General features: G+C 37.5%; 5 protein-coding genes across 8 annotated transcripts; 2 read left to right on the top strand and 3 right to left on the bottom strand.

Moving 5' to 3' along the window:
• Nucleotides 1-122: 122 nt before the first annotated feature.
• On the top strand, nt 123-5971 carry LOC100639312 (programmed cell death 6-interacting protein-like). 2 transcript variants are annotated; one of them, XM_019994557.1, is made up of 19 exons: nt 123-402; nt 664-718; nt 898-961; nt 1128-1255; nt 1508-1661; nt 1865-2091; nt 2167-2226; nt 2279-2562; nt 2681-2858; nt 3815-3967; nt 4242-4373; nt 4429-4528; nt 4613-4713; nt 4806-4985; nt 5033-5127; nt 5180-5247; nt 5295-5448; nt 5510-5703; nt 5752-5971. In XM_019994557.1, the coding sequence occupies exons 1-19, from the start codon at nt 197-199 to the stop codon at nt 5796-5798; spliced, it is 2580 nt and encodes an 859-aa protein (XP_019850116.1). In that variant the 5' UTR covers nt 123-196; the 3' UTR covers nt 5799-5971. The 2 variants fall into 2 exon arrangements, with proteins under 2 accessions (XP_019850116.1, XP_019850115.1); XM_019994556.1 differs by having other exon boundaries at nt 5295-5468; nt 5512-5703.
• A 141-nt stretch (nt 5972-6112) lies between these two features.
• LOC100639186 (protein HEXIM-like) lies at nt 6113-7567 on the bottom strand. Of its 2 annotated transcripts, none has more exons than XM_019994560.1 (3): nt 6933-7567; nt 6361-6809; nt 6113-6251 (listed from the first exon to the last, which is right to left on the bottom strand). In XM_019994560.1, the coding sequence occupies exons 1-2, from the start codon at nt 7375-7377 to the stop codon at nt 6523-6525; spliced, it is 732 nt and encodes a 243-aa protein (XP_019850119.1). In that variant the 5' UTR covers nt 7378-7567; the 3' UTR covers nt 6113-6251; nt 6361-6522. The 2 variants fall into 2 exon arrangements, with proteins under 2 accessions (XP_019850119.1, XP_019850120.1); XM_019994561.1 differs by having other exon boundaries at nt 6390-6809.
• A 174-nt stretch (nt 7568-7741) lies between these two features.
• Nucleotides 7742-10606, top strand: LOC109580944 (INO80 complex subunit D-like). The gene is made up of 7 exons (XM_019994559.1): nt 7742-7932; nt 7978-8041; nt 8607-8908; nt 9047-9180; nt 9647-9742; nt 10067-10208; nt 10360-10606. Exons 1-7 carry the CDS (start codon nt 7806-7808, stop codon nt 10542-10544), a joined length of 1050 nt encoding a protein of 349 aa, XP_019850118.1. The 5' UTR covers nt 7742-7805; the 3' UTR covers nt 10545-10606.
• A 45-nt stretch (nt 10607-10651) lies between these two features.
• Nucleotides 10652-12283, bottom strand: LOC100639060 (uncharacterized). The gene is made up of 2 exons (XM_003385213.3): nt 11990-12283; nt 10652-11864 (listed from the first exon to the last, which is right to left on the bottom strand). Exons 1-2 carry the CDS (start codon nt 12204-12206, stop codon nt 10681-10683), a joined length of 1401 nt encoding a protein of 466 aa, XP_003385261.1. The 5' UTR covers nt 12207-12283; the 3' UTR covers nt 10652-10680.
• A 100-nt stretch (nt 12284-12383) lies between these two features.
• LOC105312138 (uncharacterized) lies at nt 12384-22937 on the bottom strand. Of its 2 annotated transcripts, none has more exons than XM_011404537.2 (15): nt 22828-22937; nt 21332-22783; nt 20062-20279; nt 19384-19755; nt 19157-19274; nt 18711-19067; nt 17481-18034; nt 15988-17172; nt 15251-15566; nt 14771-14920; nt 14077-14313; nt 13119-13486; nt 12849-12960; nt 12736-12791; nt 12384-12687 (listed from the first exon to the last, which is right to left on the bottom strand). In XM_011404537.2, the coding sequence occupies exons 1-15, from the start codon at nt 22897-22899 to the stop codon at nt 12474-12476; spliced, it is 5781 nt and encodes a 1926-aa protein (XP_011402839.2). In that variant the 5' UTR covers nt 22900-22937; the 3' UTR covers nt 12384-12473. The 2 variants fall into 2 exon arrangements, with proteins under 2 accessions (XP_011402839.2, XP_019850112.1); XM_019994553.1 differs by having other exon boundaries at nt 14771-14917.
• Between the last annotated feature and the right edge of the window lie 52 nt (nt 22938-22989).

The raw sequence follows: 22989 nt of genomic DNA, 5'->3' as shown, positions 1-22989 counted from the left end.
ACACCCAGTTATGAATAGTTATAAAACTAGAGCTCACGTGATTGTGCTCACGTGATGCTAGTTATAAAATTAAAATCATAGTATCTTAACTTTTAAAATGATGTCATAGACCCAGCCCATTTTCTTTGCCATTCATTTCATTTCTATTTCTGCCTGAAATTGGGTGTCATTTCATATTTTCTGATTCTTCTCTGTTATGGCTGCGCAGTATTTAGTCTCTGTTCCTGCAAAGGCCACAAAGTCTGTGGATTTTACTGACAAGTTGCCACGTTTCATTGCCAACAACTATGAGGAGGAGGCTGGTACATTCCGAGACGCAATAAAGGAACTAAACGTACTGAGAGAGTCCACTGTCGTAAAGTCACCCGACAAGCACGAAACTGGGCTAGACCTCATTATTAGGTAAAGATATGAACGTTTAATATCACTGTTTATTGTTAGTGGGGGTGCTGGTTTTCAATTGGGGCTGGGAATATCATGACACATTACAATATATTTGTGTGTCATTTAGCTATTCCTTGTATTGTGTATTCCTTACACTGGGTCTTCTAGCAATTGATACACTAATATAGCAAAGGTCTGGTCCCCAGACTAACACTAATATGTTGTTAACATTATCTATACACATGCTTTTATATTATTATATAATTCATATTTCAACAGGTATCATGATCAACTGGCAGCAATTGAGAATAAGTTACCAATATCTGAGAGTCAGGTGAGAGAGAGAGAGGGGGAGACAGTGTGTGTACATATGTACTATAAAAGTACATTTGGATTGAGTAGTCACATGTTATACACAATGATTCAGTGACACTTAAGTTAGCACATGTGACCATTGTGATCTGAACTCACATGACAATCATTAATGATTATCATTATTTTTATTGTTGATAGATACACATAAAGTTTAATTGGCACGATGCCTTCTCCACTGGTTTACTCAGCTCAAAGAATGCTTGTAAGTTTGAGAGAAAGAGAAGGAAGAGAGAGAGAAAGGGTGATTGTTGTTAAATTATGTATCAGAAAGTGGTTTCACTGCTAGGTAGCATTTAATAAATATAATGTGTACTCTAACAATAATTTTAATAATACTAAATGCTAATGATGACATTATTATTTTGTAGCAATGGTGTCTGGTTTATATGAGAGATGCTGTGTTTTGTTCAATATTGGTGCTCTACAGTCTCAGATTGCAAAGTCTCAAAATTTTGATAGTGACGAGGGCCTAAAGGCTGCTGCCAAGCATTTTCAAGTAAACTGATTTTACTTTCAATTTTCCCTCCTCAATGTGTATACAATAAAGCCTATGCTAATAATAGGTTTATTTATAACGGACGCCTCCATTTAAAGGACAGCATATATTGTATCAATTACATTCCTTAATAAAATAGCGTCCACATAAATGTAAATTTTTATGTCCCAAAGTGTCCGTTATATAGAGGCTTTCGATTATTGTTTGTCTCTACTTAATTAGTACATTAATAAGTATGCCTTTGTTCCTTAGGGTGCAGCCGGCACGTATCAGCATCTAAGGGAGCAGGTGTTTGCTCACCTCCAGTCCTCACCAACTCCTGATCTATCAGCTGAATCACTGACAGCTCTGGCTACACTTATGCTGGCACAAGCTCAAGAAGTCTGTGTATTCAAAGCTTATAAAGGTGAGTATGCATGTATACATGTACATGTACACTCTAGAATCTAAATGAACATTTTACATATATAGCTTATGTTTTCAGTAATCAAATGAGTTGGTGAGTTTATGTATGCCAGACAATCTGCCAAATATTTTGTCTATTAGTGCATGCTTTGCAAATACTCTACATTGATATGTGATACACTTACATGTACAAAATGTGTGTAGATAAAATCAAGACTCACGTTATTGTTAAACTGGCAATGCAGTGTTCCGATTTATATTCTGAGGCTCTCAGTAACATGATGGTTGGTTCGGTCCGCGGCCAGTGGGAGAAAGGATGGCTGGCCATTGTCTCAGGGAAGAGCCAGTACTTTCACGGAGTTGCTCAGCATCATCTCGGACTTGTTGCTCAGAGCAATAAAAGTTTTGGTGAAGCTGTAGCTAGAATGAAGGTAGGAATGAAATTTATTATTGGGTACATGTACATGTATGCATGTATGTATAATTGTGTGTATATTTTTATATAGAAAGCTTCAGATTTGGTTCGTGAGGCCGACAGGAGAGGAGAGGTATTCTTCAAACCATACGTAAGTGCTTGCACTCCCAATTATTCCTTTTTCATTTTATTTTATATTTCAGGAGCTCACCTCATCTCTGAAGAAAGACTTGGAAGCCGTAGAAAAAGACAATAATTTCATATATAATGATCGTGTTCCTGATTTTGGGACTCTTGAGCCTCCTGGTAAAGCCTCCATTGCTAAGGCAATACAGTTTCAGTCCCCAGCCTCAAACTTCCTTGATTTATTTGCCAATCTTGTTCCTCTACCTGTCAGTCGTGCTATGTCCAATTATAACGGCAAGAAGGATGCACTTGTCAATGAGGAGCTTGAGAAACTGAGGAATGCAACATCTTCCTTGAACGAGTGAGTCTTGAACAATGTAGGGCCTTTCTTTTTTTTTCATTACTCTGTAGTTGAAAATTATTCAAAAATTTGTGATTTAAATTCCTACCAATTTAGCTCTTTTTTGCTCTTTATTTAGAAACCTTGCTAGTAAGAATCTTCCAGCTGCCATTGAAGACACTGGCGGTAATGCTGTGCCTGACTCCATTAAAGAGAAGAGTCAAGGGATTCGTGAGCAAGGAGGGATACAATCACTTGAAGATAAACTTTATTCACTACCTGAACTGCTAACAAGGAACAGAGAGATACTTGATGAGGTACGTTACATATTTATGCATGTATTACATGTACAATTGTACATACATGTACATGTACATGAACATGAATCATGTATCATGTATATTTATTTGCACTATTGCAGAGTCCTTTGGCCTGATTTATTAGCAACTTTAAAAATTCATTAAAAATTCAATTTTGATCGGAATCAACTCAAACTTTCTACACAGCATAAGTACATGTATATGTATCAGAAAAAATTATAAAAATGGAGAATTTTTTCCTAGTCATTTTTGGTAAAATTTGACTGAAATCCCTGTACTATAGTACAGGGACTTTGGCCCAATTTTGGAGCAACTTTAAAAATTCATAAAAAATCCAATTTTGATCGGAATCAACTCAAACTTTCTACACAGCATAAGTACATGTATATGTATCAGAAAAAATTATAAAAATGGAAATTTTTCTCCTTTTAATTTTTGGTGAAATTTGACCAAAATCCCTGTACTATAGTACAGGACTTCGGCCCAATTTTGGAACAACTTAAAACATTCATAAAAAATCTAATTTTGATTGGAACCAGTTTAAACTTTCTAGGCAACATATGTACATGTATATGTATCAGAAAAAATTATAAAAATGAAAAATTCTCTCCTACACGTAGTTATTTTTGGCAATTTGGCCAAAGTCCTATACAGGAGCTTCGGCTTGATTTTGAGCAACTTCAAAAATTCATAAAAACTCGAACTTTGATCACTAGTTTCACTACTCAACATAATGACTGTATAGTCTATGCACATGTGCATGTATCAGAAAAAATGGAGAAATTTCTCCTCACAATTTTTGACGAAGTACCTTGTACAGTACAAGGCATTTAGCTAAATTTTTGAACAATTAAAAATTTTTTATATTTATCAGAATCTGCTCAGAATTTCTACACATCATAAAAACATGTATTTATGTAAATCAATAATAATATGATTTCTTTTCTTTCTAGACTCAGAGGATGCTTGATGAAGAAGAGAGAGATGATACAGCACTGAAGGAGAGATTTGGCTCAAAATGGAAGAGAACTACATCAAATGAACTGACACAGAGCATTCGTAATGATGTTGTAAAATTTCAAGGAATTATCGAATCAGCAACTAAAGTAAATCAATACTGCCATAATATAATATATATCTATCAATATAGTAATATTAATAATAATTTCATTTGTTCACAGTATGTCATGCCATTGGTGTGCATTCATCTCTCCTTGTATTCATTGTACTGTATTTAGAGCTTTTATTGTGATTTATCACCAATACAGTCTATGAGCAGCACTATTCTTTATTCATTTATTCTTTTATTGTGTACTCCTTTGTGTTTGAATGTCTCCCTTTACCCTCACTCTCTCTCTCTCTCTCTCTCTCTCTCTGTAGGCTGATTCAACCGTTAGAGAGAAATTTGAGACACATCGTCCAGCTATGGTGACACTCACAAAGAGCGAGACTGACCTTGAAGCATCTCTGCCTAAAGCTGGTGCAATGGCAGCCGTCAAAGCTGGAAGCCCAGTATGAGAAAAATAACAAAATAATGATTATTAATCTTTAATAATGTTATTTCTAGTCTGTCCAAGAGCTTCGTTCATTGATGGAGGATGTGAAAACTATAAAAGCTGAGAGAGAAGTGTTGGAGCAACAGCTAAAAAGGCCAATTGCTGACATTAGTAAGAAAAAAAACCATTGATAATATACTTGTACTTGCTTCTCTTTCTCTCTCTCTCTTATTGTTTCTCTTCCTTCTCTTATAGTCCCAAAGTTTTTACAGTCACTCAAAGAATTAGGAGATGTTGATGAAGAAGCAATATCAGAAGCACATCTTCGTACAGAATATGGAAAAATACAAGAACAGGTCAGGCACTCAATACATACTATACTATTGTACATGTACACGTATATACATGTACACTTACATGTAACGTATTACTGTGTACATGTATACAGGTGGCTGAGAGTGTGGAGCGCCAAGAAGTATTAGAGCGTAAGATCAATGCGGCTTACGTCCAGTTTCAACAAGAGACAGAGCAAAGAGGAGTCAGTGAGCGAGATCAGATGCTTAAAGACCTTGCTGCTGGCTTTGATGCATACATGGAGCTCTCCAACAACCTTGCTGAAGGATCAAAGGTAGACTAATCCTAATGGAGTATTCATGACTTATTAAATTCATCCAGTTTTACAATGACTTGACTCCACTCCTGGTCAAGATACAAGGGAAAGTATCTGATTTTGTCTATGCCCGCACGACAGAGAAAGATGACTTACTAAAGTAAGTTTGACTCATGTGTACACGTATTAATGAATCCTTATTTCTTCTGTAGAGATTTACAGCGAAACATTGCATCAACTCCAAGCCAACCAGCACCACCTGTACCACAATACCAACAAGGTATCTTACCACCACTACAGAGTCCATTTCATGTGTACATGTAATAGGTAAGGAGCAACCACCTGCTAGGCCACCACCACCTGCTGTACAACAGAGCCAACCACCTCCTCCTTCTCAACCCTCTCATAATCCATCAGCTCCTCCACCTCAAGGCTCTTACTACCAACAGCCACCACCACAAGGACAGCCACCACCACAAGGACAGCCGCCACCACAAGGAGGTACATGTACATGTCCTTTTCCTTTAACATTATCCCCTTATAGGTTATGCTCCACCATATGGGTATGCCCAAGGTCCTCCTCCTCCTCATGGATATTATCAGCAGGCACCACCACCTGGTGCTTATGCTCCCCCTCCTCAAGGATACCACCCTCCACCTCCTCACGGGTATGCTCCTCAACCTTACTACGGGGCACCTCCCCCTCAAGGATATTATCAGCCACCGCCACCACATGGTAATAATTGTTTTACAGTTTATACTAATTTTATTTTGATGGCTTTAGGTTACGGACAGCAGCAACAACCTTATCAACCTCCTCCAAGACGTTGAGTGTACTGATAATTAGTATACTCACTGCTTTCGTTGTAGGACTATTATTGTATTGTGTACTACATCTAATTATTATTATTTTGATTCAAGTGTTGTTTTTGTTATTGATGACTAATAATTTTTGTTTTAGATTTAACGTTTGTTGTCTCTCATTGGGTTAATTAATAAATAAACATTGCTTTTCAAGTCTTACACAAGATAGAACTGTCTAACTTATCACACTGTATTATGAACATATCCTCATATGGCACATCGTGAATAACCCATCCCTTTCATTCAATATAATTATTCATCCAGTAACAGCCCCACCCACATCATGTTTTATAACTAATTCATTTATAAATCAATCATCAATAGTTGTTTGTGTCAGGAATTTCATTATCCACACAAATGAATTGACTCCTATTGTGTGACTCGCACACACCAATCAGCCACATAGCAGGAACACTGCAACTAAAACGACACCAAAATAATAATTGTACTTCTTTTTTTTAAATTATTCTTTAATTAATAATAACAATAAAACATTATAAATTCTTTTTATCATTATTATTATTATTACTTTTACTATACAGAACAGGTAAGGATTACCTGTCCCAAGGGAGAGAGAGGGAAAGTATTCAGTTTGAATATGTCCAATGATAGTTCAGGTAGTCGTGAGTACTAGAAAAAATAAACCTGTATACATATATACATACACAGTTAGCATTATAAAGTTGTAGTACTAATGACTGGTAGTTGTAATGTCATTGGTTGTAGTGTTATTATTCTCATGGCTCTCTGTCACCATTCCATTAGCTTTCTTAAGTTGATGCAACTGTGACAGGAGCTCCATTTTTTCTTGTTCAATGACGGAGACTTTGTCCTCTAAATTGCAGCACTGGCTGATAAGGTCCTGCTTGCTCATCCCTTCCAATCTATTCAGCTTTAGCTGGAGGTAGACCTGATTAAAGTCCGCTTCTAAAAAAGCTTCTTGGTCTTCGTCGGACAAATCGTAATGAACATCGTCACCTAAAGAAAGAGGATAAAAGAAAAAACATTTATTATTAGTGCCATCAGATGCTCCAGGGCTTGGGCTAGGAGTAATAATATTGCTGCTACTATTGGCCCATTTACCCATAGCCCCAGTCACACCTGATGATGAGTCAAAAGAGAGTGTTCTGGAAGGTCGCCTATACTGATCCTCGCACCGATCGTCAATCAAGAACTGGGTACTATTAAAAGGAGCTACTGGTCTTTTAGAGCGAGCATTAATCTCGGCTTCTCTGATGGCAACGTGCTTCTCCTCCCATTCGTCAACCTGTTTCCTCTCCTCGAGGCTCATCTTTGAATATGGCTTCCATTTTGGACGGCCTCCTGGACCACCACTTCTTTTCTTGCCCCTCCTGTGCTTCTTATTATTAGTAGAAGGCTTCAATGGCGGCCCCTCCTCTTTCTCTCTTGCCACCTGCTCTGGGCCCTGGATCCTTCCATCCTCCTCGTCGCTCATGCTACAGCTCTTCGCTCTCTCCATTAGAGTCCTCTCGGGTTCACAATAACTGCTAGAAGTACTGAGTGGGAACGGTCTCACTATTAGCATAACGCCACGGGGCAAGACTCTCTAGAATAAAGGGGACAAAGAAAGAAGCAAGAGGCTGATTGGACTTCCTTGGAAAGCGCCGACTCCTCTAAACTCTTGCTTTGTTGTCTTCCTTTCACAATACACTCGCAAAATCTACCACCACGTTTAGCTCTCGATTCCTGAGCTTGCACACACAAAAGGAGGAGACGGCGCATCTCTTTTTATAGGAGCTCGAGGATCCAATGTAAATGGGAGTGGCTTGTACGTTCGCTCTAGAAACTGATTGGTCAGTCTAAGGGGAGGAGCTCCCGTCGTTAAGGCAACGTCTCTGTCGTCATAGTAACGTCGGCTTGCCGGATAAATAAACAATATTTTTATAGTACGGACATACGAAAAAATTTCATAAACCAAACACCAACAGTACCCTCTCATTTCCTCGCTTTCTCATGAGTTCTTGCAAGTTTCCTGAGAAAAGAAGGCTCGATGTGTCGTCTGAGACCATCTCTATAGACCCTAAACTTAAAACTAAAGCAAAGGAAATAGTAAATGCGTTTATATCAACTACAAAGGAAGGTATTGTTGGCATTAATAAGGAAGGTACATTGTGTGTATAATTAGATACAGGCAGTGAATGTGATGTCATAAGAAATTCTTATTCCAGCAGTGATGTGAAATTGTCGGGGTAAGTCACCATGAGTATATGTGCTTTTAATTCTGCGATAGATACTGATGGTATGATTCTGTTTATTAGTTTTAGTGTGGGCTCAAAACACGAACTCATTAAAATTAATAATTCAATAGTTAACTAAAATCATGAGCCAAACCCCCAATACAAAACAAACAATTCTACATGCAGCTATAAGGTATTATTATTATATTTATTATTATTAAAAGTGAGCTAAACAGCATACTGGTACTTCATGCACTACATAATGATACATGGCATTTGAAGCAACTTCAAAAATCATAAATAATTAAATTTTTATCTACACAACATAAGAACTTGTATATGTATCAGAAAAATTATAAAAATGGAGAATTCTCTTCTAGCGATTTCTGACAAAATTTGGCCAGAGACCAAATTTGGGCATTGGCCCAACTTTTAAAATAAAAAAAACTAAACTTAATCAGAATTAGCTCAAAGTTGATAACACAACATAAAGACATGTATATGTATTATAAAAATATTTATCATTATTATTGTTGTTGTATTATTATTGTTTTTGTTGTTGTTTTACTTATCACAGTACATGGAGTGATAGATCTGATCAAATAAAATCAAATCTCCTCAAAGAGATCTCATCACTCAAAAGACGTCTTAAATTCAATGAGGAGCGTCTCGTAACAAAACGTGATTCGCTTTTACAATTCATACGACTAGCCCGAGCTAACTCTCTACTAGCTGCCGATCTATTGCACGAGGGAAGAGGAGGTGTGTCTGCTGGGCGTGGCCAGTTGCTAAGGAAACAAAGGATCAGATGCTGTAAAGTGATTAGTGGAAAGCAATGCAATGAGACTGCATTACTGTATACTAGATATTGCTTAGGACGTAAGTGATGAAACATAATAATGTGCATATGCCTTTGTATTCATGTACATTCCTACCTCCTCTCTCTCCCTCCCTTCCTCCCCCCCTCTCCCTCCCCCCTCTCTCTCTCTCCCTCCCTCCCTCCCCCTCTCTCTCTAGACATTACCGAAGACAAGCGTCAAGTACTATACCAGTGTTGTTCTTCAATGGATGCTGATACTTCTACCAAATGCAATAGACCAGTTCTGGAGATACTGCAAGATAAGCCTCACTGTCTGAAGCATATCTCAGAGGTAAACAGGAAAGATAGACTAGACAAATTATAATTGTGATAATTTTAATTTGATTATTATTATTATTATTATTACATGTACATGTATGAGCCTTAGAGCAATATGCATACCTCAATGGCAAATGGCAAATAGTGTCATTTAACAGTATGTATAGCATCTAATTAAAAGTGTAATAAATTGGAATCACTTCAAACTGTCCTACATATAACATAAAGTGTATCACGTACAGTATAATAAAAATTGTGAATTCTTTTGTTGCTATTTTTGGCAAGAAGCTCTGGACTTGTGTATTAGAAATCCTCAACTTGTTTGGATCATTATAAATTTAGCATTTTAATGTATTGAGCGTTTTATTGAGTACAGCTAGCGCATGTACTGTTCAATCTATTGTACATATTGTGTGATGGCACAGTTGTGTTTACAAATTGTCAGTCAATACATGAACATATGTCTCCTCTTATCATAGACAAAGAAAACAATGGTCAAGCTGCCTTTACCGTCCAACAAGACTCAAGGCCCGGGACTAAAGCACAGGGTATCCCCAGGACTACAGAAGATTAGGGTAACTCGCACTTGTAATTTAAAGTTTCTTCAAAACCTCGTTAACACCTTAGCATTCTTACACCTTGTCATGTAAACAAAGTACCAGAACACTTTAATGTAAATTAGCTCATGTGACTGTCAGCAGTCATTACTGGCATCATGTGACTTCAACTATGAACTATGTGTCTAGAGTCCATCTATGTTTATGTTATGCATGTACCTCTTGCTATCCTCCAAGTGTGTACATGTACATGTACATGCATGTGTTGTTTTGTGTGTGTTTTGTATACTGTGAATTGTGTTTGTTTATGAGTATACATCACGATAACGTTCATACATGTAGGTTCATGATACTATCAAGAGGGCATCAGCATTGGGTCTACCGTCACCACTCCAGCCACCGCCTCCTCTCTCTTCTTCTTTCCTCCCTCCTCCTCTTAGTGCAACATGGAGTCTGACTGAGAGTGAAAGGAACAACAGGACAGGTCTTTTTAACAATGATATAATTAAACCAGTTTCTTTACAATCCTAATCTGAACTGTCCATATTAGAATTGTCTTAACAAGTTCCATTTTGACAAAACTTAACAAGTTCCATCTCACAGAACTTTTATTATTATTTATTTTGTTTTGTTAGGTTTGGGTTCGCCTACTAAAGAAATAATTTCGCCATCTCCAACGCCTCAAACAAGTGAACTCTCTCCCTTTTCTCTTGATACGACTAATCTCCTGCCCCCTCCTCCCCCCGTCCTGTTGCTCCCCCCAGACCCAACCCCTGGGAGCTTTTTCGATGATGATACTTCATCGGACGAAGTCAATTGACATGAATTAATTGATTCAACAATTATTATTATTTTACTTTTTTTAATTATCAATAATATAATAAATTCATCATATCAGAAATAATAATTAATAATAACACTAATAAATAATAATAACGAGTGTGGTAAAATGCGTGTCAGTGAACAGCTGCTGATAATTGTCTAATTTGTTGTTTGTGGGACATCTTTTGTGTGCACTTGCTCTTGTATCCATCAATTTCACGTTGCAATGAAAGTGCTTTCAAAGCGAGTTTTGACTTCTTTATCTTCAGTGAGTCTATCTCTTGTTGTAAGCCGCTCAAGTGCTCCAGCTTTCTGTATCGGCAGTTCTTGGCAGCGTTCTTGTTCTTCCCTCTCTTCCTGATTGCCTTCACCTCCTCTTTGTCTCTCTCCGAGAACGTGCCACCGTCGAGAAGTTTCTTGAATTCAAAGTACGGCATATCAATGATTTCTAATTTACTGATCCCGTTGAAGGATTGTGGAATGTCTGGAGATGCTAGCGATTCCTTACCGAACTCGCTCTCGGGATAATCAGTGAAGACACTGCTAGCAGGGCTGGGGGCTATGTACGAGGGAGAGGGCGATGGAGTATGACGCCTATCACCAATTGATCGATCAGTATCGTGTCTCCCGTAATCCGAAGTGCTCCACTTGCTGCCATTGCTGGCAACCATTGGGAGAGACATTATGGCCTCTAGAGGGATGGCATCCTGTTGAGGATTGAAACTGTTTGAGGTTGTTTGTACTTGACGATGTCCTCCGTATGTGTCTACTTGAGGATTCAAGGCTAGCGTGCCATTGTTAGTTCTGTGAGGAGAAGGAGGTAGTTTTACGTGAGGGAGAGTCAATGGTACTGGATTGGGTAGGAAAGTGTTACAGAAATACTCAAGCTCATCAACGTCCCGAGTATCTCTTGTAAAATCAGGGACAGGCGAGACATCGTGAGTGGTTGATACAGGAGGAGGGTAATACAAAGGGGAAGTGAAGAGAGGAGGAGGGGGAGGGGAAAAGAGCGAAGTTGAAGGCAGAGGACTACACAGTGATGGTCTATCATTATTCATTGATGATACTACTGCATCACTGGCATCCATAGCAACACCTTGATCAAGGTCAAAAAATTCCTCAACAAAAGAGGTACCAGTAGCCATTAGCCCATCGTCCACGATACCACTGATAGTGTCGATTGGTAAGAGCCCCTGGGGAGGCTCTAGACCAGTGAGGGAGGATGAGGGTGATGAGTTTGAAGTGGCTATGGTGTTGGCTGCCAGGCTGGGATCAGAGTCTCTTTGAAGAGCGTTTATCTCTTCCTCTTCGAAACAATCTGTGGGAATGGAGAAAGGGAGACAGTGAGTCATTGCATACTTGAACATAATAAAGGAATATTTATGAATATGAAAGAATGCTGTCATAAACAATATCAAGGTACAAACAAGGGCCAATTCTCACCTTCAAATCCCTCGTCTTCTAATTCTCCAGCCACTGATGTCTCCTTTGCTTCGGGTGGTGGTAAGAGAACTGGTCCGAGACTCAAGGGAGAACTTGGTCCAAAGTTAAACTCAGACAAGTCGGGGTAATTAATGCCGGGCGTCTCTAACAAAGAGGCCAGGAGGTCTACGCCTTCTTCTTGACCGTAAGTGAGAAACTGAATGTCCTGAGAATCCATTCTATCACTTTTATATATTCCGCTTTTTCTGAAGAGTCACTCTATGATCCAACTTTGTTGAGTCATTCTCTCCCAGGGACTGGCTTATATACTATGGAGTTATATTTAGTAACAGTTACATCATCATGACCGTTCTATATATAAATGGATCCCACGACATAGGAATGACAGGAAGTCTGTAATGTGATGAATGTCCTTAGTGAACTAAAAATAGTAACAAATCATTATTATTCATGAAACATTGTGATAATGATAGTTCCATAGTTCCTATTTAGTTAGTGGCAGCCCATAAACTACAGGGCTGGCACCAATCAAATATTTCAATTTGCAGCTGTCACGAGCTTCAGATAAACTGCACAAAAGTTCATCATGAGTGGTTCTCTGCTTCCTCTTGGTAGAGAGTCCTTTCTTTACTAGTGTAGTACAAAAGCGGTCGATATCGCCATCAGTAACTGTCCAAAGATTGGCAACAAGGAACGGACTACAGAGGGAGAGATAAAATGAATTCAAACACAGTTTCATTCCATACCATCCTGCTATTAGAAAATTGTGAGCCATTCCATGAGGATCAAGATTGCCAACACTCTATATGCAATATAAATCATGACATACTTTAGTATCATTGCCGATTTGTTTGTTTACCTTAAGTTTGCCCGAGCTGCAGCCCATTTGCAAAACAGTGGCCTTGGTATGCAAATCCTGCAATTTCTGATTCTTTCCTAAATATTCTCTTCCATTTCCATGTCCACAGTATCTACAAGTGATAATAATAACAATAATAATAATAATAATAATAATAACAATAATAATGATGATGATGATGATAAATTCAATTTATACCACACAACATCTTAAGTCCACAGTTACAAACAAACATGTACATGTACATATACATGTGCTAATTGTGCTTACATGAATGTATCATGATCCTTTAATCCGCTAATGAACTCATCCGTGGAAGGACGCCTCCCGATTACGCCAGTCCAACCAACTTCCCTCTCAAACCAATCGGCAAATACTTCCTGAGTTCTCTTGAGGTCCCCACTAGGATTGATAACGTAGTACGTACTGCTTGGATTAATGCCAGACTGGCCTCTCTCAGTCTGAAGGGTGAGGCCAGCACATAGGAATTGGAGGGAGGGTATGCGTGTCACCAGCTGGTTTCTGAGTAGAGGGATGTTTTCAAAAGGAAGGGAATGAAGGGATTTAGATAATGAGAGGATGACAGGAGAGGAAGTGCTGTTACTATGTCTCACACAATCTTCAATAGCCTTTTCTATCTACATTGTACACATACATAAAAGCACACACGCATAAAATTGTTGGGTAATTAATGCCAAATATAGTAACATACGTTGTATGTACATACAGGGAGGTTTCCCACAAAGTGTACTAAGTGAGAGCTAAACAGGATGCTTCATGAGCTGACAAGCAGTAAATATGAAATTTCAAATTTTCTACACCACATGAGAACAAGTATATCATGTATCAGAAAAAATTATAAAAATGGAGAATTCTCTCCTAGTCATTTTTTGTGAAAATTGATCGATGACCCTGTACTATAGTACGGGACTTTGGTTCAATTTTCGAGCAGCTTTAAAAATTCGTAAAAAATCCAATTTTGATCGGAATTAACTCAAACTTTCTACACAACATAAGAACATGTATATGTATCAGAAAAAATTATAAAAATGGAGAATTCTCCTCTTGTGATTTTTGTTAAAATACCCTGTACTATATTACAGTCCACCGACAAGAAGTTGCATAAGCACTATAGCTATGTGGGAAACCCTGACATACAGTAAGTATCAGACACAATGTACAGGTACACATGTACAATGTAGATAGTAGAATTACATCATTCACACACCTCTCCTTTATTTCTTTTCCTCTTGTCTAAGAGTGACGACAGAACAAGATCAAATTCTCTGTAACCGAGCGTTCTCTTACCAGCGACAAGAACCTCAGCCCATGCAGTACTGGAGGAGAGACCATTAGCAGACAGCAGAGAGGAGAGAGGGGAGAGAGAGGAAGAGAGAGGCGGAGTTGGTAGTAATAATAACTTCCAATGACCCAACCATACCGATTCGAGTTTAACTACTAAATCCTAACACAAAATGACACCATAATAATAATAATAATAATAATAATAATAATAATAATAATAATAATAATAATAATAATAATAATAATAATGATAATAATAATAATAATAATAATACTAATAATTCAGTACTGTAGTAACTGTATGCTTCTAGAATATTCTGTAATATTCATGGTTGGTTACACAATAGCAATGCAAGTTTTAACTATATTCAAAAGGTGATTAATGAGGCTTGAAATTGACCTTTGACATTATATGGAAGTACAATTAGTACATCAAAGTACAGTGTAGCTTCTATATAACAGACACTTGAGGCAAATAGCTTGTCAGTTATAATAAAAGTGTCTTTCATGAAAAGGTCATTTTATAAGAAATGTAATTGATACAATAGATCATGCTGTCTATTAAATGGAGGTGTCCACTATATACATAAAGTGTTAAACTGTCTCTTAGACTGTACCTGTAACTGCTTGTCTAGTTTTATTCTCTCACCCCACCAAACTGTCCTATCAGTCAATCCACTAGTTGACACACTCTCACTCATTACAGCATTGAACTTTGACTCTAATTGATCACATGTTACTCCCTCATCACCTGGCTGCTGCTCCTGCTGGATGGAAATAAAAATCAAATTATACAAATAAACAAAGACATTCCTTAGCAGTGACAATAATAAATATTTTGAATGTGTTCCCTATTATACTGGGTGTATCCAGAAGCAAAGCATGTGACTGAAACACAGAAACACGTACAAATAATGGAAATAATACACATACAAACAGACTCTATATTAGGTATCAAATTAATAAGTGTATGTCCATACACTAGTGTGCATATGTATGGTAGCATAAGTAATTTCAGTATGGGTTCTGATATTAAGGTGATTACCCTACATTACACACAAAGGAGCTACTTTTTATAGTACATGTACTCTCATTACCTGAGTTGTGGCCCCCAGGGGGATTTTAACCACTATGGGATCTTGGTTATTTTTAATTCTAATGATGACCAGAACCCTCTTCCCTCCGGCCCTCTCTGTCAGTGTGCATAGACAGTATACCCAATCCTCTGGTAGGCTCCCTCTCATGTTCCTCGTGTAGTCCAGTGGTAGTGGGTGGGGCAATGGGTGGAGCATAGAACGAGCCTTTATTAGAGGTGAGAGTGATGGTGGGGCTGGGGCACTACTGCTGGTGGTGGTGGTTATGGTTGATACCATCTCTGATAATATCACTTTGAGGCTGTGTCCATTTTCCTTTCTAAAAGTAAAAATAACAATAAAAATAATAAACAAAAACAAATTAATATCCGTTTATACAGGATTTACAAAATATCAACTCTCTATTGACTATTATTGGGAACTTGTCCTTTCAATTGCATCAACAATTAAATGATGCACTATTAAATGGACTCTTCCAGTGAAGTTACAGTATAAAGCCCTTGATGGCATACAAAAGGCAGTTCTATTACACTACAGGCACAGGTGATCTGTGGTTACTTTGATCTTAAGGCAACACAGTTGTCCAGAGCAAAAAGCTCTTCTATCAACATTAAAGTAACCACAAATTTCCTGCAATAATAATATTGCCTGGTGCACTGGGGGGAATAATAATATTGCCTGGTGCACTGGGGGGGAATAATAATATTGCCTGGTGCATGGGGAGGGGGGGCTAGTTGTACCTGATTCTCCTTCCAAACCAGTACACTGCTTCCTGCTCGAGAGAGACAGAGGAGGAGAGTAGAAAGAAATGAGCCGATAATTCAACATGTAACACAGAGAAGACGTGACCCAGTGATTGATAGAGGTCCCTCACAAGAGGACAAGAGAGAGTCACTGGCATAAGGAGCTGATAAGCTAACAGCAAATATGACAAGACTGGTCTCAAACTCTGAGATATTGCAAACCCTAAAAGCTCCTTCTCTCCTCCTTCCTCCTCTTCATCATCATCGTCGCTGTCAGTAATCCTTCTCACTCTTCTCTTCTTTTGTGTCACTACGGGAGGTGCCTTTTCTTCAGCCCGTGAGCTAGTTCTAAAGTTATTAGAATAAATACCATCAGCCTGGATGGATGGAAATAGCTCAATCGTTGCAATGGAGATATTATAATACAATCCTGCTAAAGGGAGCCTGATGGCTGGTAGGTGCATCCAGCGAGAGAGAGAGGAAGACTGAAGAAGTCTGTTTCGTTCAAGAGCTTTAGCCTCAGTGAAACTGCCCAAGTCAAGGAGTGCTTTACTTCTTAAACGAAGTGAGTCTATTTCATGAGGTAGGATCAACTCGATGCCCACCTCTTCTCTTAAATCACTCAACAGTTTAGCAATACTGTCCAGGACTGATAAACAACTACTAGTGTCTTTATTCAGCAAATGATACTGAGAGACGATTAGTGAGAGTGTGACTATCAAAAACTGATGATGACAATCCGAAGTAATGCCTGGAGATCCAAGAGATAGGACCTCAATACCATCACAGAGTTGATTAACAATGCCACCAGACTGGGGCACACTAACAGACTCAGTTCTGGTACTACGATGCAAAGGGGTTGCAGTCTCAGAAGCCTTCACACGAGACCGGGTCGATCTTCTAGTCGCTGGAGTCCTAGTAGCTCTTGCTATCGGTTTGAAATCAATCTTTGATTTAGCTTTAGTGGCAGACTGAGGTTTACGAATGACCGACCTGGTGCTTGATGTAGCAGTATCTGGTACTGACTCCCCGACTGATTTCACATCTTTACTAGTGGAGGGTATGATGGTCTGTTTCTCAAGTCCCATTAATTCTGTAGCTGTTTGGATGTGCTCAATGGAAGCAGCTACATCAGCTGATGTTATGCTAATCTTAGCCATGTGAATGGTAAACTTGGTAGTCCTGTGTGAATAATAGGAATAAATAATAATAAGAAGAAGAAGAAGAAATTAATACGTGTAAGAGTAATATTTTAGTTATTTATTTAGGCTATAGTTGTAAAATATTGAAAGTATTTTTTTGCACATTCATACATTCATAGCTGAAGCAGATTGTATATACCTAATTCACTCACAAAAATGATAGTAAATATTAAGCACATGAATATATACATGTATATTATACAGTTAAAACTACAACAGGCCTACAGCCCCTATGGTAGATATCAAGCAAATACATGTATATGAGGTAAGACTCTATGTTTTCCTTACCAATACAACAACTGAAGTTTCTTAGCCAGTTCCAGTCCTTCTTTAGCATAAAGCAACGACTCATTGATCAACCCACGAGAGAGATACTGACCAGAGAGACTATAAGCATTGGATAAAAGAGAAGAGAATAGTCCCCAGGCCTTGGAGGGAGGGGACGCCAGTAAGTGAGACTCTGGTACCATCACATTATCTTCTCCAGTCTCTGAAAGATTAGGTTTGGTAGAGTTAGGAGAATATGACGACATTAGCAAAGACACAAGACCATGTGTGAGTTTACGAGCGTGAAAAGATAGCTCAAAATCAGTCAATTTGAATAACCCTGTTCTAATATGATCACAATCACAGTCTTTATAATCACAATGACCGTTTTTACTATGAAGTATAAATGAGAGGATCTCATTTACTTCTTTTATAGGTGGTCTGTAATTAGTAGTGGTGAGGAGTAAGGATAGTAGAGTAGCTGCTGAGGAGAGGAAGTGGTGGACAAAAGACCTGGAGTGAGTGAGGACTGGATGTGATAGAATAACTTTAAATAAACTAAGAGCATCATTTAACTATCAGAATAATATAAGTGAGTGAGAAAAGAGAGAAAGAGAATTATTATTATTATTACTATTATTATGAAAATTAAGAGTACATGTTTATAGCTACATGTACATGTACACCATTGATTATGACAATTGTATTTCTATAGATGAGGAACAACTTCAAAGTGAATAATTGGCAAATTGTTCTTGTTGTCTAGCATTTAATGACAGCTCAAAATAATCTTTGGCAAGACAAGTGCAAATTCATACGCTATGACACATGACAACATCTAAACATCCTCTACCTAAAGGCCCCCATACATTAGGCAACATGCTGCTTGCAACATTTGTGGTTACTTTGATCTTGTAAGCAACATGTTGCCAGAAATAGAACAGCCTTCTATTTCTGGCAACATGTTGCCTGGTGTATGGGGGCTTTAGGCCATGCAGAAATAAATCTTTTTTGAGTTTAAAACGTTGGCTTTGGACCATATGGTATACATGTAAGGGTCAAAAATGGGTCTTTGGACACCAATAATCATTAACAAATAACACTTCAAATATTGACACACTTATGAGATGTAAAAAATTGGAGCCAATTCTAATAAACGGCATCTAAAATAATGTGCCAATACTCAAAAAGGGAGTTTCCAATTTTTATCACATAATTGAATTATTCCCATACACATATCCATTGGCTAACCTCTCCATTTTGTATAAATATGGCGGCCAGAGCTAATTTGCACTCCAGCTGAGCAACACAGACCTCCTCCTGTTCCCTCGAATATTCCATTACTTCCGTCTTCTCCAGTTTAGATTTTAGCTCAGGACTGATAGAGTGGAGTCCATTCTCATACAGCAATAGCATTGCCTTCTTAGCTAGTGACTGATATAACGATTCATGACTAGAGGCAGTGGAGAAGCGATCCGAGAGAGTGATGATTAGGTCAAGTAGCCTGAGGGTTAGCTTGTGGAAGAGCAGCCCATTAGTGAATGAAGAGAACAACACTAAATGATGGAGGGTCGAAGAGAAATTAAGAAAGCATTTCTTGACAGATAGCTGTGAAATAAAGAGAAGGAGAGGGGAGAGAGGAAAAGAGAGAGAAAAATTAAATTGAATGATCTAGTAATAATAATAATAAAACTAACTGAATCTTTTCTTATATTATCAATGTGATTCAAAACTTTGCTCCAATGATCTATACTAACGCCCAAAACATCATAAAGATCTCGATTGGCCTTTAATGACATGATTGATTCCGACTTACTAAAACAACAAAATAAAAATGCAAATAAAAACACAAAAACATGCAGTCACAAACAGATAGGAAATGATAAAATACTAAATACACATGCACACGTGTACATATGCCCACCTCATACAACTTGAATGCATGAAAATCCCCCTCCATAAATATGCCAATCCTAACAGATCACTACTCATACACCTGCTGTCAACACTATCTTGTAATGATTTCAGTAACACTATAGCTTTACTGAGCACATCAGATGGTGACCCCTGACTATCAGTGGACTGAAGACTATGAGAAAGACTTGCTTGCTTTATAAGTAGCCAGGCATAATAATGGGATCTCTTGTTCTCTTCAAGTGCTAGGAGCTGTAGAGTGAGAGACAACTGCCAGTCTCTTGTGTCTTGCATCAATGACTGGGAGGCCTCGAGCTCTTGGGATAAATATAGGAATTTGAGTTTATTATCAGGACTGGACTCCAACCAATCAAGGGATGACCTGTAGTATGTATCATTAAGAGTATTAATAGTGTAATAAACAAGAATACTGTAAAAGTGGCATATTTTAAGGTGACTTTAATTTTACAATAGCAAAAAAAGTAAAATTAAAAACCAGTTAAATTTTTTTCAGTTATATTAATTTATACATTGTAGTAGCTCATATGTAAGCCGTAAAATAAAATACGTAAAAATTTAACAAATTAAATAATAAAGGCAGTAAAATATTCCACTTCTGTGGTATAACAGTACATGGTCATCTTGTACGGTAATCAAAAAAATGCTAGAAATTGCTTTTTTGCATTACCTTGATAAAAGAGATTCCTCATTAAAATTGGTTGAAGCCCTCAAGTGACACTTGCATGTAATAAATTGGTTCAAGCATGTCAATATTATTGTCTTATTATTGATTTTATTATCATAAATTGTCCTCAACATTTCTTCAATGGTCCTCACTGAGGAGGCAAAGTCTCCTGACTCTACAAGGCACTCGACTAGCAAGGTGTATTTCATAAATAATTTAACCTAAAACAATAATAATAATAAATAAAAATAATAATACCAGTACCACATCGTAGTGTTAATTTTTAATTATTGATAATAAGAGCAAATACGGAAATGACTATACATTACAGTTGAATATGTACAGCTTCATGTATGCACACACACATTGAGTAGGAAGGTGATTACATTTAATGACACATAAAGGAGGAAATACAGTAAATCATGACTATATAAAGATACAGAAAGTGATGTAATGAAACCAACAAAACCGAACAGAAGATTCAAATCTAATTACAGCTGCTCTCTCCTATTCAGACTATAGACATAATAAATGTTATTATAGCATAGGCTCAGTTCAAATAGGCACAATGACAAAGCTAAACCCTAAATGTATACATGTAATATGTACATGTACACAGTATAGATGCAGTACTGTATGTGTCTAATTAGATTATTTACCTGAGTCATGATGCAACGCTCACATACTTTGAATTACGCAGCATAAAATTATTTCATCAAAAATGATTAGGATTTAGGAGAAGATTCTCCATTTAGGGATTTTTCTGATACATAAACATTGTACATAACCTCATGTTGCGTAGAAATTTTAGCTGATTCAAGACTAAATTAATTTTTATTAATTTGCTCAAAAATTGGGTAAAAGACCAAGTACTTTGTCACGGCCAAATTTTGTCAAAAAAAGACTGAGAGAATTTTCCATTTTTATAATTTTTCTCCTGATGCATATACATGTTCTTATATTGCTTAGAAATTTTGAGTTGATTCAAATTCAGATTTTTTACAAATATTTAAATAGCTCTAAACTCAGGTTTATGTACATGTACATACATGGTCTTCAACTCTTTGGACAAATTTCACTGAAAATAGCTACGAGAGAACTCTCCTTTTAAAAATAATTTTTATACATGCATGTTCTTATATTGCTTAGAAATTTTTAAGTTAATTCCAATCAAAATTGGAATTTTTATATGAATTTTGTATAAAATTTTATTGATCCCATGTACCACATATTCATGTATCCATATATGCTACGTGTAATTCTAAAACATTACTTCAATTATCTTTTCCTCGAAATCTTCAGACTCTTTAGAGCAATAAAGATACTCTTCGCAGGCGACTTTCAGCAATGGAGCAGCTTCAGTGTAACATTTACTCTGATAGAGTGCCAAGCCAAAATTGAAACTGTAGGTAGCTACTTCCTCACGATCCTCAAGCAATGGAAGTTGCACAGTTTTTAAAAGATCACGCAAGCTCTCAACTAAAGGAAGACACCGAGAAATGAGTTTAGTATCATAAGATGGCTGCCTCAGACTGGCCATCAGTATATCCATCACTATACCATAAGTTATTGCCTGCTTGCTTCTTATCAGAGATACACTGAATGATTTAATCAGACCCTCCAGACATTGACAGCAAAGTTGTAGTATTATATTCAGAGAAGAAAAGGCTTCTGCAGATAACGGAGAAGTCCATTTCAAATTCTTCATCTCTAATAAACTGGATTGGATAAGTTCAGCAACAAACATGAGCTGGTTTGGTGAGAGAAGACTTAGATCAACAGTAGAGAGAAGAGAGGGAGGGAAAGAGCGAATCAGTAAGGAATTAATCTGGTGAGATTGAGATATACTAGCAGTTGCTAACTGATGGAGAGATACAAGTACTTTTACAAGTGTATGGTCATTACTCTTACAAATCTTGCTGTGCCTTTTAAGTGTTTTCTGGATCATATCAATAAACTTATTGACTTCTTTACTATTCTTCAAAGCACAACTAGGCAAACTGCCAAGAGTTAGCCAAAGGATGATGTGGAGTATTGCTTGACAGTCTAATGGAGAAGAACCTTCCAGTGAGAGGAGAAGGTCAGGATTAGTTAGTAGAGAGACATGAAAACAGGACAGGGACAATCGAGACTCGGAATTATTTTTATTGACAGCTGCACGATACTGCTTGTCAATAATGAGGGCTTTTTCTAATCCGGAAGAAACATGAGAGGGTAGCAAGAAATAACATTCAATCGAGAGACGACACACATTCAAAACTCTTTCTATTTTACTCGGGATTGATGACCATTTTGATGCTGCGTTCCACAGGACACAAGCCGTCCCTTTTATCAGTGCTTCTCTCTCATGCTGAATAAAGCCATTGGCCAACTGAGTATACAAACCATGCAGTGTTGATTGTATAATGTCCATAGCTCTATCAGCAAGAGAGGGGTCCTTGCCTGTGAGAAAATTGATTGATTTCTTTGACAAGTGGATAAGTATTGTGTTATATTTGTAGAAAAGGTTAGAAGAGGCTTTGTTTGTTGTTACCGACGTATTGAAGAAAGAGACAGAGTCTTCAGCCATTTTTAGCAGCAAGAGAGGATGAGAGGATTGAGGGAGAACCTTAACAATAGTGCCTAAGGCTTTAATGACAAAGTCTTGATATTTTAATATGTCCTTTGTATCATCTTCTGCTTTTTTCTTCTGTTTCTTGGAAGATTTTAAAGGATAAAGGTAGCCCTAAAGAGAGAAATAAAATTTAAAGTTAGTAAATGCATTCAAACCTTCATCTCAGAGGCCAGTTCTTCTGTGATTTCGTCCTTAGAGATTAAAAGAATAATATTCTCTCCCGCCATCTTTTTCTATTTTCCCGCCCTTAATGTACCACGTGACCAGCCCCACCCACTCCGTGTCTAAAATATACGGAAACCACGTGGCAAGTTAAT

The sequence above is a fragment of the Amphimedon queenslandica genome, unplaced genomic scaffold (genome assembly GCF_000090795.2).
Source record: "Amphimedon queenslandica unplaced genomic scaffold, v1.1 AMPQUscaffold_13470, whole genome shotgun sequence".
Classification (NCBI taxonomy): Eukaryota; Metazoa; Porifera; class Demospongiae; order Haplosclerida; family Niphatidae; genus Amphimedon; species Amphimedon queenslandica.
This window is presented reverse-complemented; position numbering and strand designations above follow the sequence as displayed.